The 19,662-nt window shown below is 37.5% G+C and overlaps 2 protein-coding genes across 2 annotated transcripts; both read left to right on the top strand.

Moving 5' to 3' along the window:
• Window positions 1-5,644: 5,644 nt before the first annotated feature.
• LOC310936470 (up-regulator of cell proliferation-like) lies at window positions 5,645-10,324 on the top strand (the record flags this gene model as incomplete). Its single annotated transcript, XM_083900543.1, has 1 exon — window positions 5,645-10,324. One exon carries the CDS (start codon window positions 5,645-5,647, stop codon window positions 10,322-10,324), a length of 4,680 nt encoding a protein of 1,559 aa, XP_083756669.1.
• Window positions 10,325-13,723: 3,399 nt separating this feature from the next.
• On the top strand, window positions 13,724-17,191 carry LOC310936469 (up-regulator of cell proliferation-like; the record flags this gene model as incomplete). Its single annotated transcript, XM_083900542.1, has 1 exon — window positions 13,724-17,191. One exon carries the CDS (start codon window positions 13,724-13,726, stop codon window positions 17,189-17,191), a length of 3,468 nt encoding a protein of 1,155 aa, XP_083756668.1.
• Between the last annotated feature and the right edge of the window lie 2,471 nt (window positions 17,192-19,662).

Below are 19,662 nucleotides of genomic sequence, written 5' to 3'. Positions count from 1 at the left end.
GTAAAATAACATGGTCGCGGGCCGCGGTTGCATAGCCACTGTTAGCAGCGAGACGCCATGTTTCTGCCGGAGCCTGTAAGGACAAACGCGAGAGAACAAATCAAGCGTCTCTTTACTTGTAGCGGAAGTCCCGCCTCCTCTCTCTCCGCTTCGTCTGCTACAGCCGTGGTAGCTCGCCCTCTCCCTCGCCTCACGAACCTCATCTGCTGACACGGAGAAAGACGACGAGGACGACATTTGACCAGCTGCGGATACCGTAGCCTCTCCTCTAGATGTCACTATAAACTACTTACTTCACCTTTAACCCATTAACACCTAATCTTCAAAATGTCCGTCTGGACATTTTTGTTTATTTTAACCATAAAAGGGGCCAGAAATGATCATGTGAGTCAGTGCTTTTGCCCATGTTTTACAGAATAATTTTCAATATCTGGCAGTTATTTACAATTTACTGCATGTTAATATAGTGTATTAACAATTTAAAATGAAGAAAAACAGAACGTTTTATTTAGAAACACTGTAGTTGTACATGAAAACCAAATTTTGCATGTTAAATTTGACTATAAAATGCAATTAAAATAACATTTGTTTGAGTCTCGATGCCAAAATAATGGAAACTATGAACAGGTGTTTTTCCAACTCTCTCCTCTCTGGTGACAAAGACGCTGATTCGAGAGCTTCCTGCAACAGCGCGAATGACATCACCATAATAACCACAACTTCTCAGCTTTCAGAAACCATGTGAATTTGTGAAAGGGGAGAACATGCAAACCCCATGCAGAAAGGCCATCGTTCGAGCGGGTCTTCTTGCTGCAAAGGCAAGAGCGCTAACCACTACTGCTACCAGATCCCGATCCGGATGTTTTGTCTTATATAAGAGCCACTATTGATGACACCTCTTGTTCAAGATTAGGGTGCATCAGTCCTGTATAACTGTCCTACACGTCTGTCTTACACAAATCGATAATAAAAAAACAAAAGAAAAACGAAAGCTGTGTGATAATTTGCACAAACTCATGCCATAAATGTGATTTTTTTATATATATATACAATGAGACGCAAACATATTGATAATCCCCAGTACAACACAAGTTGTAAAGTAAGTTTAAGTCTAAAATAATTTTGAACGAAAACTAAAACTTCTGAGATTTTAGAATATGAATCCCTTCTTTAAACTTCAAAAGTCTTTAAAAAAACGTTTCCAGTTCAACAGTTTAACTTTAAAAAGACCCATCAAACCATCAACTGCTCTGTGAATGTGGAAACAAATTCCACACTGTTAATAATAAGATTTCATCTATAAGATACTGCCATCTAGTGGTTCCACTATAAAGTTCAGAAGTTGTTATTTTCAAACAGCACCATTCATACAAGGGGCATGGACATACACATAAATATAAGACATTAAAAAAACAAAGAGATTAAAACTGTTACAAAAGTAGTGCATTATACATTTGAAACATTATGTTTACACAAGCACAAAAGAACAAAAAACATTCTTATTATCTCACTTATTCAGAGGACTTGATTGATTGAAAGTAAAGAGCTGCTGCGTCACCTTGGCTTGGTTTTAATGCTGGGAACCCTGATAACCTGAGTGAACTTAACCTGAGGGACCTGGATACTTCATAAAATACAAGTGAATCAATATTATTATATATATATATTATTATTATGACAATAGAATCTGTCATTTCACACTGCGGGCCCACGGTTGGTGTAGTGGTTAGCACTCTTGCCTTTGCAGCAAGAAGACCTGGGTTCCTGGGTTCGAGCCCCGTTTGGAACAACTTCGGAACAAGGGCCTTTCTGCAAGGAGTTTGCATGTTCTCCCCGTGTGTGCGTGGGTTTTCTCCGGGTTCTCCGGCTTCCTCCCACAGTCCAAAAACATGCGATATGGGGATTAGGTGAATTGGTCACTCTAAATTGACCGTAGGTGTGAGTGTGTGAGTGAATGGTTGTTTGTCTCTATATGTGGCCCTGTGATGGACTAGCGAACTGTCCAGGGTGTACCCCGCCTATCGCCCAATGTCTGCTGAGATAGGCACAGCACCCCCCGTGACCCTCTGGTGGAGGAAAAAGCGGTAGATAATGGATGGATTATCTACCGCTTTCTCTGCCATACAATGGCATTTCACACTACCATTTTTATGTTAGAAAGAATACAATTAGCAATTAAGTTATATTTACCAATTCAATCACCTGACCACACAGAGCAGATGCAACAGCACTGTAAAAAAAAGGAAAATGACACTGTTTACATGGACACCATTAATCCATGTATTGACCTTAATCTGAATAAGACATCACTCTGATGATGATGTTTACATGAGCCGCTGATGGAATATTCCATTCATATTTATGTTTACGTCACAGAGCATACATGAGTATGACTCGCATCGCACATTACCAACACTGCTGTGGAAATTCTCAAAGGACTTTATAAAATGATTAAAAATATATTATATAAACGCAAACTGCCATATTCCCTAATCCAATCATTTCTTATTTTAAGTGTGACCCACACCAAAAAAAAAAAAAGAAATTACAGAGCACTGATGACGTTTGATTCCCGTCAGCTTTAAGGAAGTGATGAATAAATAGGGCGATGGTTCCTGAAAAACAGTCCAATTGACACACAAGTGTAGTGAGAGTGTTGACACTTGCTGGACAACATTCTTTTTAATAGACACAGGTTGGTTTTGCTTTCCTTTACAAAGGGCGTTGACAGGTACAAACAAATGCCTGCACGTTTAAATTCAAACTGATTTTGAATTTTTAGACATATTCTTTCATGTTCAGGAACACACACACACTGTTTCCATGACTCCAGAGGACATTGCATTGATTTACATTCATTTCCTGTAGACTTACTCAAATTTAAACATAAATACTACTGCTCTAATCCTTATCCTAATTCTAATCTCAATCTCAACCTAAACTTAAAACTTGTCTTCACCTCAAAATACAGTAATTTCTGTTATGGGGACTTGCTTTTTGTCCTCATAAGGAAGACAAGTCCCCAAAATGTGACTGTGTAAACAGATTTAGGACCACACAACATTAGTAATACCTGTACACACCCGCACACACACACATGATCGCACGCACACACAATATATATATACTGTGTGTATATATATATATAACTGTAATTACATAAAATGCAAACAAATTAAGAAACATTCATCAAACAACAATCTGCAAATACTAGATGTTTTTTAAATCAATAGTTGTGAAAGAAGAGTAGAATTGTCAAATTCAAAGTCATTGTCGATGTGTGTTGTTAGATTTGTCCTTTTACAGGAAGGGACACAACATTCAGGTCACACAAACCTGTTGTTCCAGTGCTGCAAATGCCTGAGTTTAAAGCACTATAAATACCACAGGCGCCACAAGAGCACCAGAGTCTCCTCTCCAACATGATAACAGGTAAGTTCGAGTGAATCCTTATCGGTTGCATTTAGTGGTTTATACTTTGTCTTTGTTGGTTGGTGGTGGTGTTTTACAGCAATTGTCATCTGTGATGTTACAAAAGTAGTGCATTGTACATTATGAAAAATAATTATATTTTACACCCAAGGATAAAAGAACCAACATTCTTGGCAGATTATATCAATTATCTAACTAAAACTAACTAAAAACTCCTTGTAAATAATTTAATACATAATCCTATTTCTCTGCCAGCAATTTTGGTGTAGATTAATTCAGAATAAAATGTTTTAAAGTTGTATTTGTTTACAATGTGGGACATAAGGCTATGCAAGTTAAGCATACCATTTGTTATTTGTTGTTTGTTCATTTAAGTGAATCAAACCTCCAGTCTCTGGGTTTATTGGATGTTTTTTTTTTTTTTTTTAAATGTTGCTCATGTTTTCCTCAAATTGAGTGATTGAGACTCCTGGCTATCAAGCAATGTGATATGTATCATGATGGTTATTTATTATTATTTATGTTGTTATGTTCATGTGTGTCTGACACACTTACTTAGGGGAATGTCAGAATTGTACAATTTGTATTTACACAGAAGTTACCCTAATATTTCCAACATATCTTACAGTGTTTGTGAAATCCCTCCCTGAAGACATACCAGCATTTAACTTCAAACAGACAATAATTCATGGATGGATGGATGGATGATGTACATGTATTAAATATAAAAAAATCGTTGTGTTGAAAAAAAAATTATGTTGTGGATCCAATTCCTTACTTTGGGGTTTGCGTGTAACTGTATCTATGTTTGTATGCTGTATTTTGGTCTGATTGTCACCAATAGCATATTTGGTTTTATAAAAACATTTCTTTTTTTCTAGGTTCTAAAGCGTAGAGGAGAGAACCAGAGGAGTCAGATCATGTCTACACTGAACACAGGAGGACAAAAGCCTACAGGTACAATAACATTTTTAATAAATGTATGTGCATACAAACAAATGTAATACAACTCTTAAGTTCATCTAGTTCAAAAACAAACTGGATAGCAAGTTTCATGAGTTATGCTCATGCTGTTGTTCATTTAGAAATGTATTAAATACTAAAATCTAAATATTAAATGTTACACCTAAATATTAAATGCTAAATCTAAACGTTAAAGGTGCCATATGTAAGAATGTGGCCAAAAACGGTTACTACAATTCAAATTCAAAATACCGAGATCTTTTAGGTTTCGTTTTCTGACGTAACTGGCAACCCGTGGTTGCTCGGCAGCTGAGACTCTACTGCAATGATTGGTACACCGCGGTAGGTGGCGCCACATATCAACATATAAACATGATTTGCAGTCTGCAAAATATATTTTTTAATGCAAATATATTATTATCAAATGTATATATATATATATATATATTTTGTCTGTACTGTTGTTGTTGGTGAGTTCAGTTTGTTATATGAACATTATTCCTGAGTCCCTGTGACATATTAGGAGGATTTTACAGCCAGTTGCTTTAAATTGATTACATAATGCACCTTTAAATCCAAATTTCCAAATCTAAATGTTATATCTAAATCTAAATCTAAATGTTAAATGTTAAATCTAAATATTTGAGGTGAAACTAAATATTTAGCTAACATGCAAATTCACACAAACAAAATCTTAAATGCCCTTTGCCTTGTGTTTGTCTTGTCTCTAATGCTTTTTCTAACCATCGATAATATTTGAATCTGTGCAATTCAATATATTTGGTTAAGAGGAACCAATGAGTTGTTATCCTGTGTCAACCAGGTTTGGATGCACAGAGGAAGTGAAGGGAAAGGTTGGACCATGTCTACAATGAACAGACCGATTCAAGAGCTTCCAGGTACACTCTCAGTGCAATCAGAAAAATATACATTTCTATACAAGGCCTCTAAATGACTGCAGCCACTAATGCTGCTCAGAGGTAACATCTGTGAAAAAAAAAAAATGTTAAGCTTTATTTACACACACCATCCGAAAGAAGCTCTACTACAATCCCCCCACACGTCTTGTAATCATTTTAACATGTTTTCTTGTTTATAAAAAAGTGTTTCGGGAAACAGTTAGCCTAAAGACTGGTATCAGGGGAAAATAACTAGCCTGGCTCTCTCCAAAATCAAAACATTTGTCAATGGCTCTGGCATATTGTTTTTATTGTGTGCAAAAATTGTGTATGATCTGCAATTTAAATAAATGTTCTCTTCCTCTTTGACAGCCCTGCTAAATTTCCTCAACAAACTTGGGCTGAAGGAATATTATCCCAACAAGCTCACTCTTCATTCTCTCTTTGAGATCAACAAAAACAGCATAGATGAAAAAGCTGTTTTATCATTGGAGGAAATACCATGGTGTTTTCTCAGAAAACTGTTCAAAATCAATGCTGAATGCAGGAGCTGCACACAATTGTCCATCAGGCATGAGGAAAACAATGATCTCTTTGAACTAGACCTTTACACAGCAGATGACTCTGCAGACAGTAAGGTTAACCCTCTTGATGTTATCGTAGCACTCTTCCTTTGTGCCGACAGCATCTTGCAGCAGGAAATTGCCCTAAAAATGTCACTGTGCCAGTTTTCTCTCCCACTGCTGTTGCCCCATGGCAATAAGAGTCAGTGTGCCCTGATGCAATGGGCTTTAAGAGATATTGTCAAAGAATGGTGTCCACATGATTTGTCTGAATCAAAGGGTTTTGTTGAGAAAAACATTATTCAGGCAAATATACCGTTCTATTCCTTTGTGAGACTGAAGAACTGTAGTTTATCAAAGTCACAGTTCTTGAATCATCTTCTCAGCAGTGGACAACAAAGTTGTAGTATCTTCACACACAGAGACGTGGAAGGTGGGGCAGTTAAAAGACAAATTGCAAATGGATTGGTTGAAGTTTGCTGGTACTTACCCTCGGGGGGAAAAACCCTCGACATATTTTCAGAGCCGATCGGCTTTGCAAATTTGAGAGGAGACATTTGTGAGTCACTCACACAATTCAACTTTCTTTTTCAAGTATCAACTGCGACCTTTGTGTTCCTGGACAGAGTTGATGAAGAAGAACGCAGAATTCTGACAACTCTTCAAGATGCAAAATCCAAACTCTTCTTAGTTGTTAATCGCAAGGGAGAGAATATGCAGTCAGTGAAGACATTGGTGGATGAATTAAATCTATCAAACAACAGAGTGAAGGTCAAAGACACAAGGCAAAATTTTACAGAGTTCTCAAAAAAGCTTTGTGGAGCCATCAAGACATCCCTAGTAGATGTAAAATCAACAATAAGCATTTCAAATATGCATGATCAAGCCATTGAACTTGGTTTGTCTGTGGACGAAAGCAAAACTGATAAACAGAGGAAAGCAGCTGAGGATATCATGGTTGATATAGGGGTACGAAGTATACCCCACTACAAGAAACAACAACTTCCACTGCAAGGAGAGAACTGGAAAAGATTATCACAGTTAGAAAAAGAGCAGTGCAGATTGAAGAACTCTGGTGATTCAAACCTTGAAGAGTATAAATTACAGCTGCTTGCAAAAGAAGAGCAAATCAGAAAAGATCAAAGAACATGCAAAGTATCCAAAGGAATGGAAATGTTCATTCAATGCTTATCGACAAGTGACAAAGAAGAAAGGGATGTTTTTCTCAAGTGGATGAAACTCAAGTTTAATACACACTCAAGAACAAAATTGTCTGCGTTGCACAATAAATTCAAAGAGCAATGCAAGAACAAAGATGTGAAGCTCATAGCAGAGTTAGACCAAGCATTGGTGGATAGCTCTTTAGGAATAGAGCATTACATGAGAGAGATGGGATTGATCTATGAGTTCTCCACTGACAGCTCACCAATAGCTGCTGATAAAATATCTCACCTCCCTGGTTTGGCTGCTGAAATGTTGCTGGATGGATATCCTTTAGAGCTCTTGGATGGAGATGCTTCCAACATTCCAGAGAGATGGGTGACTGATGTGCTGATGGAGCTTCACAAGAAGGTGGGACAGAAGAGCAGACTGTTGGTCTTGACTGTGTTGGGTGTCCAGAGTAGTGGGAAGTCCACACTCCTCAACACCATGTTTGGTGTGCAGTTTCCTGTCAGCAGTGGTAGATGCACAAGAGGAGCTTTCATGCTCTTCCTCAAAGTTGGAGAAAATTTGAAAAGTGAGTTAAACTGTGATTTCATTGTCCTCATTGACACTGAGGGTCTTAAGGCTCCTGATTTGGCACAACTGGAGGACAGTTATGAGCATGACAACCAGCTGGCAACCTTTGTCATTGGCTTGAGTGATGTTACCATTATCAACATTTCAATGGAAAATGCAACAGAAATGAAAGATATCTTACAAATCACCGTGCATGCCTTCTTGAGAATGAAAGAGATTGGAAAAAAGCCAGTTTGTCATTTTGTTCACCAAAATGTTTCTTCAGTGTCAGCTCATGCTAAGACCATGACTGAAAGAAAACATCTCTTGGATCAGCTCAATGAAATGACTCAAATTGCAGCTGAGATGGAAAGGAAGCCAGCCATTAAAAAATTCACAGATGTGCTGGACTATGACATGGAAAAGAATAACTGGAACATCCCGGGACTCTGGCACGGAACCCCACCAATGGCACCAGTAAACACAGGTTACAGTGAGGCTGTAGCACATTTCAAGAAACATCTTTTACAAACTGTGATGAGTGACAGATCCACTGAACCGTCACAGATCCCAGAGTTTCTAGCATGGATGAAAAGTCTCTGGAAAGCTGTAAAATATGAAAACTTCATTTTTAGCTTCAGAAACACACTTGTGGCTCATGCCTATGACAGCTTGTGCAAAGAGTTCAATCAGTGGGAATGGGAGTTCAGAAAAGTGATTCTGACCTGGCAAACAGCAGCAGAGTTAGAAATCGTAAATGCTGACAATGAATCTGAGTTAGAAACTTGGAACAGATTGGTTGGAGAAAAGAAATTAGAGACATCACAGAAAATAACTGATCAACAAACCATAATGAAGGAGAAACTCTGCGACTACTACAAAAGGAGAGGCAAACGAGTAAATCTGATCGAGAAATACAAAGCTGAGTTTTTCAACAGCATCAACAGCCTTGCAAATGAAATCAAGCATTCAGTTTGTGCTAAACTGGACTGTGCCCTCGCACTTAAAATAACCCTGAAACAGACTCAGGATATTCAGAGACAATACAGAAATGTGATTGAAAAACGGGTCATGAAGCTGCTGGGTGACTGTAATGAGTCGACTCTGACCGATAAAGAGCTGACACAAGAGTTTGAAAGAATGTGGGCTGAAGCCATTGTAAATGTGGAAGGTGTGAAAGAGCGAGATATTGCAGCATGTGTCCTGAAGCAGTTGAGAAAAAGCTTCTCAAATCGAAACGTCAACGAGGAATTGCAGAACATTCGAGATTTAAAAGAAATGGGGAGGTGTCCATTTAAAACTACAAGGGATCATGTTGACTTCTTAGGGAAGGTCCAACATCTGTGGAGACATGGGTTGCAGAGCTTTGCAGACAGTGTCATTGAGTCTTGTACACAGCTTGTTCTTGATATAGTTAAGACTAATGGAGATTACCAAGACTCTTTCACAAAGGAGCTTCTCGAAACAATTGACAAAGCCCTTGAAAATGACAACCCTCACAAAACAAATACACAGTTCGAGACTGACCTGAAAATCCATGTGTGCGGCATTGCCTCACGAGAATTTCTCAAAATGCACAGAAGATTCTTGGCAGAAAACAATCCTCACTATCAGCTTGAGAAGTACAAAAGTCAGTATCTATCCGACTTTCTTGACTTGTACAGAAAGAAGGACCACTGCCAACGCAAAGCAAATGACTTTGTCCAGTTTTGTATCAAGCCTGCTGTGAAAGAGTACATCCTTAGATCTTTGGGTGTAGACATTGTGGATGAAATTTTGACAAGTACCCATTCAGCAAAGTTTTCATCTCGCTCTTTCTTCCAGTACAACATTCAAAAAGAGCTGCTGCAAAAGGACGACTTTAAAAGCTTCCTCAAGTACATTGATAAATATGAAATGTATGTCAAGGACTGGATATTTCAGCACATCCTGGAAAAAATGGCAGAGGACAAGACTTTGTGCAAACTGAAGACCAAGATTCTGCACATCATCGTCAAAAAGATAAAAAGTTCAATAGAATGGGCCTCAAAAGGCCAGGGAGATGTTATGCTGCCAGATGATAAGGAAAACATTACCAAGCTCATCGGGAACATGCGTACATTTTTGATCAAAGATATTTCAATTTCAGACGAGGTTGTGAAAACCACCTTGTTTCAAATCCAAAGCAAATGTCATCAGTTTATCAACTGCCTCAAGATCTCAGTGAATGAGTTGAAAGATGAACTTGAGGAGGAGATCTCAAACTCTGACAACATCACTGAGACTCTGAACCAGCTTCCAATCAAACCACAGGATGAACTTTTCAAGCGGGTGTTTGGCTGTGGAAAGCAGTGTCCATTTTGTTCTGCTCCTTGTGAAGCTGGAGGCACAGAACACAAAGAGCATCACGCAGCCATACATCGACCTCAAGCTTTTAGTGAGTATAGAAATGATGGTGATGAGACACTCGTTGTCACGCTCTGTACAACTGATGTGTACAGTGAACGTGAATTCCAAAACAAAGACACCGGATGGAAGTGGCATCCTTACAAGGACTACACCAAGTACTATCCAGACTGGATCATTCCTCCAGACCCAACCATAGAGACATCAAATTACTGGAAGTATGTCCTGGTAAAATACAACAACAGTTTTGCTGAAGAATATGAGGCTAAACCAACTAATGTTCCTGAGGCCTGGAAAACAATCACAAAGCAACAAGCATTAAAAGGTTTAAATGATGCTTTCAATGTTAGTACACTCGTGTAAGAAAAACAATACTTCCAGCTGCGAGATAACCATGTTCGCACTAATGTAAAGTGAAGATAAAAAAAATCAGTGACTGAAATTTTACGGGCAATCAATCCCTCAAAATAAAAAAAGAAAGGACAGAGTTGATGATAAAACTGTAACTGTACAGCCACATTTACTCACTTTACACACTTTACATGTTTTTCTTTGTATTTTAAATCTACAATCAAGTGCCATATTATCTGTAACCTGTTATATTGACATTTAATGTGTGCTACAGTAAATAGGATACATTTATCAGCATTAGTTCAAATGTTTGTAGTCTATGTTGATGTGAATGACTTTGCTGTTTGTGACTTGTTCTTTGAAACAGATGTTGCTTTTGAAGTTTTAAAGTGAAAACCAGGAATTTTTCATGCATTCAATTTGGCATGATAGGCCATGTTTCACATAACTACTTATTTACTTACCAAACTGACGTTGAAATTTCACAAAAAATGTTGATATGAGTTGATATAACTGACTGTTTTATGCGTTTAAATATGGGCTAATTGATCAGATCTTGAACAATACACAGTTAAAAGCCAGATTGTAAATATCATAAAGACAATGACAATGATGACAATGATGACGATGATGACGATGATGACGATGTTGTTGAAGATGATATGTGCAAGAAAAGGTTTTGTTAAAAAGTGATTTGCAGTAAATGAATGAAAACATAACTGGGCTGTGAATGTTTTTCTTAGTTTGTGAAGGCTGATCAATTTAATAATAATAATGAACAAAGCTTTTTTTTTAATTACTTATTGAAATTCTGTTTTTCTGACGGCATGCAGAAACTTACTTTTAAGTTACTACAGGTTTTAATATATATACATCTCCTCCAGTCATCCTACTTACTAATATTACAGTATGTTAACATGATATGATTATCAGTGTGACTAATAATGAAACATATTTTCATAGAAGTAATATATGTTTTTATTATTATTATTGTTATTATTATTATCATTATTATTATTACTTTGAAGTAATTACTACATTAATGTACATGACATGTCAGAAAAAAGTTGAGGGGCGAGTTTAAGGGCTGTATCGCCCTCAATATTGAGATTTTCCGAGACCACCCTTGGGAGCAAGGGCTACCCAGAATGTATTGTTTTCACATAAGAAAGATGGCATTGAAAGAAGTGAAGCGAGTGCGCTACAAATTAAGTATTTTCTTTGTTAAAGGTGAAGTAAGTAGTTTATAGTGACATCTAGAGGAGAGGCTGAAATTTACAACAACCTCTGCTCACCCCCTCCCTTCCTGAGCACTACGGTATCCGCAGCCGGTCAAATGTCGTCCTCGTCGTCTTTCTCCGTGTCAGCAGATGAGGTTCCTGAGGCGAGGGAGAGGGCGAGCTACCGCGGCCATAGCAGACGAAACTGAGAGAGTGGAGGCGGGACTTGTTCTCTCGCGTTTGTCCTTACAGGCTCCGGTAGAAACATGGCGTCTCGCTCGTTTGCTATCGTTTACTTTTCAATAAGCCGTGGTGTGTGGTCAGCTGAATATGTTTGTGGTTGTGGTATTTGTGTTGAGTATCATCTTATAACTAACTGACAACCTAATAACTTGACTGACAAACGGATCGTAATAAATAACCCTGACGTAAATGTGTTGTTCTTCTTCTTTTTTGGAGTTGACAGACTGGACGCAGCTTTCACGTTATTCTGCCCCCCACAGTCTGAAGACGTATCTGCATTTAAGGGGTGTCCCATTTCTCAGTGACAAAACAACCCTCAACACTTGGTTTTGAGGGCCAATTAAGATAAGGGTTGAGCTTAAGGGTTAAGATAGGAATTGGAATTGGCCCAAAGTCTCTCTGCTATCGAGACAGTGAAAATATAAATATTTTTTAACTCCACTAAGGATATCAAGTTTTGATTCGTTTGTCTTTCTGTCTGATAGTGAACAACATAACTCAAAGAGTGAAGTACAGATTTTGTAAAGTAAAGTAAGAAATTATTAAATTTGAGCAGTGACTCAGACACAGTTCTGGATGAAGTTTAAAACCATTTAAACCATTTTTAAACTTGTGAGAGTTTATTGACACTGTGTGAGCAGATGTTGGCTCTTTCTAAGTGCTTTCTTTTTTAGAAAAGCCATGCATGTAAAACAATAAGTTTGCACTTGACTCGATTGATTGACTTGTTAACTGTATGAATGAGGAAATGAAGTGAACTGTCAGACCAGTTCTTCTGGCTCAACAAGGAGGACACAGTGAGGATTGTACACAAGAGGTTAGGTTTTCAGATTTGGTGAACACAGCAACAGACTCAGAGGTTGGAAAATCTCTGTTTCCAGCTACCTGCAGGAGGCATTGGAGTGGCCTGGATTCTTTCAGCATGTGTTGCAGACTGTTGGAGAAATGTAAACCCACTTGGAACCCTTGTCAAAAAGAGGTAAACATTATAAAATACTTTATGCTGACTTAAAACTGAAAATCGTACATTTGGAAATGTTATTATTATGACTTTGATCTCTAATATTCTTCCATTCATTAACTGTAGGATTAATAAACCTTATCTGCTTCATATGTGAAATATGTCTTTTTGCAGACATATAACAAACGTGTATCGTACAACATTTTTTAATTTTTTTGGTGGCTGATTATAAGCATAACAATGTTCAGTGATGTGTGTGGGCAGCACGCTTAACTTCAGAAAAAGGAATGTAAGTTTCTCATCGAGTAAAGACATTTTGTTAGATTATGTTACCATGAAAATAATGTATATATAGGAAGATGGTACAATATAGTTATGGGAATACGTCTGCTGAAACAGATATATATCTATTCTTTAAGGTGCTGCTGAATGAAGACAAAAGTCAGACCACATCTACAATGGACACAGCAGGAGGTACACCAACTCAGATTATATTACTGTTTAGTCATTTTTCGGACATATACATTATAAAATGAAACATTCTAATTTAGATATCCTGAATATAAAAACATATGACACTTGCAGGAGGTTGGACAAGAAACACAAATCAGCAACATTAAAACAAATAACTGTTTTAAACGGTATGACTAATAATATGTGTTTGACTTTATCAAGACTTTGTCTAGAAAATAACTTTTACAGTGACATTCTAGAGGTTTAAGAATGAATTCATTTTTAAAGAGTACACATACAATAAACGACTCATATATTATTGTGGCTAATCAGTGTAACCACTATAATCTTCATTGCAAAGGATTGAAGTTGGCCAGACTGCCAAAGACATAGTAACAATGTGATTATAGATTCCACTCACACAGTCACTTATGACTGATGACTGTTGATTTGGTAAATAGTTACATCACAGATAAAGCAGCCTAATCTTTTATAGATCTCCACATAAAAAATATTATTCTCTTTACAGCCCTGATGACATTTCTGTCAAAAGTGGGACTGGAAAATTCTTATCCCAACAAGATCACTCATCAACTGCTCTTGGAGATCAACAGAAACAGCATATATGATGAACCTGGTGAATCAGTAAAAACACTGCCATGGCGTTTTCTACGACAACTCTACAGACTGGATGCAAAATGCAGAAACTGTAGAAATGTATCAAGTGCTAGTGATGATGATTTGTATGAGTTGGACGATTACTCTGCAGAATGTGATGCTGTCAATCCTCTTGACCTCATAGTAGCGCTCTTCCTTTGTGCCGACAGCTTCTTGCAGCAGGAAATGGCTCGAAAAATGTCAATGTGCCAGTTCTCTCTCCCACTGCTGTTGCCCCATGGTAATAATAGTCAGAGCACCCTAATGCTCTGGGCTCTGAGAGACATTGTCAAAGAATGGTGTCCACATGATTTGTCCCAGTCAAAAGGGTTTGTGGAAGAAAACATTGTCCAAGCAAATATACCACTCTTTTCCTTTGTGAGGCTGAAGAACTGTAGTTTGTCAAAGTCCCAGCTTTTAAATCATGTTCTCAGCCGTGGCCAACAGAAATGTAATATCTTTATAACCAGAGAAATGGAAGGAGGAGCAGTAAAGAGAGAGATTGCAAATGGACTTGTTGAAGTTTCCTGGTACCTCCCTGGTGGAAGTGAAAGTCTTGACATTTTTCCAAAACCAGCTACCTTCACAAATCTGCGGGGAGAAATGTGTGAGTCACTCACACAATTCAAGTTTCTCTTTCAAGTATCAACCCTGATCTTTGTGTGTCTAGACAGAGTTGATGAAGAAGAACACAGAATTCTGACAACTCTTCAAGATGCAAAATCCAAACTCTTCTTAGTTGTTAATCGCAAGGGAGAGAATGCAAGAGAGGATATGCAGTCAGTGAAGAGATTGGTGGATGAATTAAATCTATCAAACAACAGAGTGAAGGTCAAAGACACAAGGCAAAATGTAAGAGAGTTCTCAAATAGGCTTTGTGAAGCCATCAAGACATCCCTGTTAGATGTTAAAACAATAAGCATTGCAAATATGCATGATCAAGCCATTGAACTTGGTTTGTCTGTGGACGAAAGCAAAACTGATAAACAGAGGAAAGCAGCTGAGGAGATCATGTGTGGCATTAGGGTACTAAGTATACCCCACTACAAGAAACAACAACTTCCACTGCAACTAGAGAACTGGAAAAGATTATCACAGTTAGAAAAAGAGCAGTGCAGATTGAATAAATCTGGTGATTCAGACCTTGAAGAGTATAAAGTACAGCTGCATGCAAAAGAAGAGCAAATCAGAAAAGATCAGAGAAAATGCAAAGTATCCAAAGGAATGGAAATGTTCATTCAATGCTTATCGACAAGTGACAAAGAAGAAAGGGATGTTTTACTCAAGTGGATGAAACTGAAGTTTAATACACACTCAAGAACAAAATTGTTCGAATTGCGCAACAAATTCAAAGAACAATGCAAGAACAAAGATGTGAAGCTCATAGCGGAGTTAGACCAAGCATTGGTGGATAGCTCTTTAGGAATAGAGCATTACATGAAAGAGATGGGATTGATCTATGAGTTCTCCACTGACAGCTCACCAATAGCTGCTGATAAAATATCTCACCTCCCTGGTTTGGCTGCTGAAATGTTGCTGGATGGATATCCTTTAGAGCTCTTGGATGGAGATGCTTCCAACATTCCAGAGAGATGGGTAACTGATGTGCTGATGGAGCTTCACAAGAAGGTGGGACAGAAGAGCAGACTGTTGGTCTTGACTGTGTTGAGTGTCCAGAGTAGTGGGAAGTCCACACTCCTCAACACCATGTTTGGTGTGCAGTTTCCCGTCAGCAGTGGTAGATGCACAAGAGGAGCTTTCATGCTCTTCCTCAAAGTTGGAGAAGATTTGAAAAGTGAGTTAAACTGTGATTTCATTGTCCTCATTGACACTGAGGGTCTTAAGGCTCCTGATTTGGCACAACTAGAGGACAGTTATGAGCATGACAACCAGCTGGCAACGTTTGTCATTGGCTTGAGTGATGTCACCATTATCAACATTCCAATGGAAAATGCAACAGAAATGAAAGATGTCTTGCAAATTGCAATTTACACATTACTGAGAATGAAAAAAAGAGAGAAAAAGTCAGTTTGCCATTTTGTTCACCAAAATGTATCTGGTGTTTCAGCTCATGCCAAAGTCATGACTGAGAGAAAACATCTCTTGGATCAGCTCAATGAAATGACTCAGATTGCAGCTGAAATGGAAGGGCACCATTCAGTTAAACAATTCACAGATGTGCTGAACTATGACATGGAAAAGAACAACTGGAACATCCCAGGACTCTATCATGGAACCCCACCAATGGCACCAGTGAACACAGGTTACAGTGAGGCTGTAGCACATTTCAAAAAACTTCTTTTTCAGATGGTAATGAGTGACAAATGCAATAAACTCTCAGAGATCCCAGAGTTTCTCGTATGGATGAGAAGACTCTGGAAGGCAGTAAAATGTGAGAACGTCATGTTTAGTTTCAGAAACTCTCTTGTGGCTCATGCTTTTAACAACCTACTCAAGGAATACACTCAATGGGAGTGGGTGTTCAGAAAAGAGATCCTGTCCTGGCAGACAGAGACACAGTCAGAGATTGTCCATGTACACCGTCAGTCTGACACCCACACTTGGAACATGCTGGTTGAATCAAAGAAATCGGAGGCTTCTGAAAAAGTTGAAGCAGAAGAGAAAAAAATGAAGGAAAACCTTAACAACTACTACAGAAGGAAAGGGGATCAAGTAAATCTGATTGAGAATGTCATCAAAGATATTTTTCAAAGTATCAGCAATATTGCAGATGAAATCAGACATTCTCTGTACACCACATTGGATGTTTGCTTTCAATTGAAAAAACAAGCTCAGCAAAATTACAGCAGATTGCGAATTGACATAGAACACAGGAGGAAGAGTCTCTTGAAAGACGTCAAACACAGCACACTCTCTGACAAACAACTGGCAGAGATGTTTGAAGATATGTGGACTGGAGTCACCCATCAGCATGTGCATGACATTGAAAGCTTGCAAACGTTTGGAAAGGTTTCTTTTGAGGTTAAAAGTGACCATCAGCCAGACAGCAAAAACGATGATCTGCAAAGATTAGCAGAAATGATCACTGAATCTTGCACAAAGTTTGTCCTTGATCAAGCAAAGACGAACACACATTTTGACGATGCATTTACAGTTGAACTCCTTGCAAAAATAGATCGAGCCTTTCAAGAAAATGGTAAGGGTTGGCAAAATAAGTTTGAGATTGACCTGAAACTTCACATTTGTGGCATTGCAGCAAGGGAATTTCTTAAAATGCAAGAAAACAGTCTGCAATTTAAGAAGGAACTGCAGGAGCAGTTGGAGAGAGAGAAAACTCAGCATCGGTCAGACTTTCTTGATCTGTACAGACAGAGCTATTGTTAGCATGAAGAAACTGACTTTGTCCAGTTTTGTATCAAACCTGTTATGAGAGGGTACATTTGTAAATCTTGGGGAGAAGTTTTGAAAAGTGTATGGTATGGTTCTTGCTCTTTATTCCAGTACAAAATTGAGAAAGAGCTGCTGCAAAAATACTTTAAAATCTTCACCCAGTACTTGGTATCTATGAAATGCATGTGAAGGACAAAATATCAGAGGACAATACTTTGTGGAAACTGAAGAACAATATTCTGTACATTTTAATTAAAAAATAACAGGCAATTGAACAGGATTTGAAAGCTGAGGATGCCGTTATTGCTGCCAGATAACAAGGAAAGCATTATCAAGCTCATCAGGAACATGTGCACATTTTTGATGAAAGATATTTCAGTTTCAGACGAGACTGTGAAAACCACATTGTTTCAAATCCAAAGGACATGCCATTACAGCTGAAACGATTAATCGATGAATCGATTATTAATCGATTACTAAATTAATCGCCAACTATTTTGATAATCGATAATCGGTTTCAAGCTTTTTTCATGACAAAACAAGATTTCTGAGTGTTTTAGCTTCTTAAATGTGAATATTTTCTAGTTTCTTTGCTCCACATAACAAAGAAATCATTAAAACTGAATCATTTTGGTTTGTGGACAAAACAAGACGTTCATGAACATCGTCATTTCCAGCTTTGATAAACACTGATCAACGTTTTCTTAACATTTTCGGACATTTTCTGGACCAAATGATTCATTGATTAATCGAGAAAATAATCGACAGATTAATCGATTACGAAAATAATCGTTAGTTGCAGCTCTACATGCCATCCATTTCCCAACTGCCTCAAGTTCTCAATAAATTAGTCAAAAAATCAACTCGAGGAGATCTCATACTCTGATGACATCACTTAGACTGTTAAATGCTTCAAAGATTGGCTCACTACTTCAGACCCCAACAAAGAGATGTGGTGGAAGTATGTCCTGATAGAGTATAATCAGATTTTGCCCAAGAACATGGAGCAAAACCAGTTGAGCTTCCACAGGCCTGGAGGAGCATAACAAAGCAACAAGCATCAAAAGGGATTGAAAGGTGACTTCAACATAAAGTAAACATTGAGCAATACCATCAAAAAGAAAACAACATTCTGCATGAATATGCATTCATGTTCCATATGGATCAACAATCAGCTGTACTATTATCATTATAAAACTTTTCAGTGTAGAGACTAACAAAAGAAATATGAATGAGCCCATGCACAAAACACAATAAATACATTTTTGTTATGTTTTACTTTTGAACAAGACAAAAATGCTGGAAATGATGTTGTTTATTTGATGAAATTGTTTCACATTTGTTCATTATTTGTTTTTTTTTTCTTTTTCAACTGTAATTTACATTTTAGTGGTATGCACAATGACTGCAGGTGTTAATGATGTTGGTTATATGCAGTATAAACAAATATCATGTGAAAAAGTTTTGCAATAAATATGATGAACATTAAACCATTGGTCAATCTTTTTATGACTTTTCTTTTTATGTTTGTGTCATTTGAGGAAAGTGTTAAGTCGAATTTTAATTAAATATTTCATGAATGAAAGATGATGTATGTTTATCTTTGTAAGACGATCATAAATTCATCAATTAAATGTTGCACTTAGCATTTGACTAATTTAGGATAAGAATGGTTTGAAACCATACATTTTCGAGCTTTGTTGAATGCATTAAAATGCATGTGTTCTAAGGTTACCAACCCAATCACATCCATTTAAATCAACAACAAATTCATGCTATCAGTGAAAGACTAATAATAATTATATATTGTATAATCTGGTTGATTAGTTGTTACTTTGGTGAGTTTAGCAACTCCTTGATGTGAACTTCTGTATGAATATGCAATTTAAAGTAAACAAACAGTAATATAATGTGTTTTTTTTTGTGTGTGTTTATTCAAATATGAACTCATTCCTAATACAAAACACTGATAAAATATAACAAAAACAATGGTGAAACCTCATTAAATCAATTGAACCACACTTCAAAAAAAATGATCATAAAAGCATCTAAATAATTATTCTTACATGATAACATAATCTGATCGTCTGTCATTTAAGAAAATAATCTTGCAAATTGCAGGCCTACTTTGCAACACCATTTTTATACCTGCCCTCCAAAAAGACCATTATTTGTGTCTCTAAGAGTGTGCTGGCAAGGCATTTTAAAAGTACAAAAGTAGAAAACATGACAATTTATATTTTCAAGATGGACTCCTATTCCTGCCAGCTTTCAGGAAGTAATCAAGAAATATGTCAACCACGAATATGCTGTTTACTGGAAATGGTGTTTAGCGGTGATGCACGTAGGTGTTTTCCACTGGCTGGACAACATTCCTTTTTGTCAACACTGCCACCCAGGGAATTTTGAAGAGACCATGTTCTGAGGCCCGATGTCTTAGCCAGGCCCAGTAAATGTTCGCCAAA

The sequence above is a fragment of the Microchirus variegatus genome (genome assembly GCF_963457635.1).
Source record: "Microchirus variegatus genome assembly, chromosome: 14".
NCBI classification, from domain to species: domain Eukaryota; kingdom Metazoa; phylum Chordata; class Actinopteri; order Pleuronectiformes; family Soleidae; genus Microchirus; species Microchirus variegatus.
This window is presented reverse-complemented; position numbering and strand designations above follow the sequence as displayed.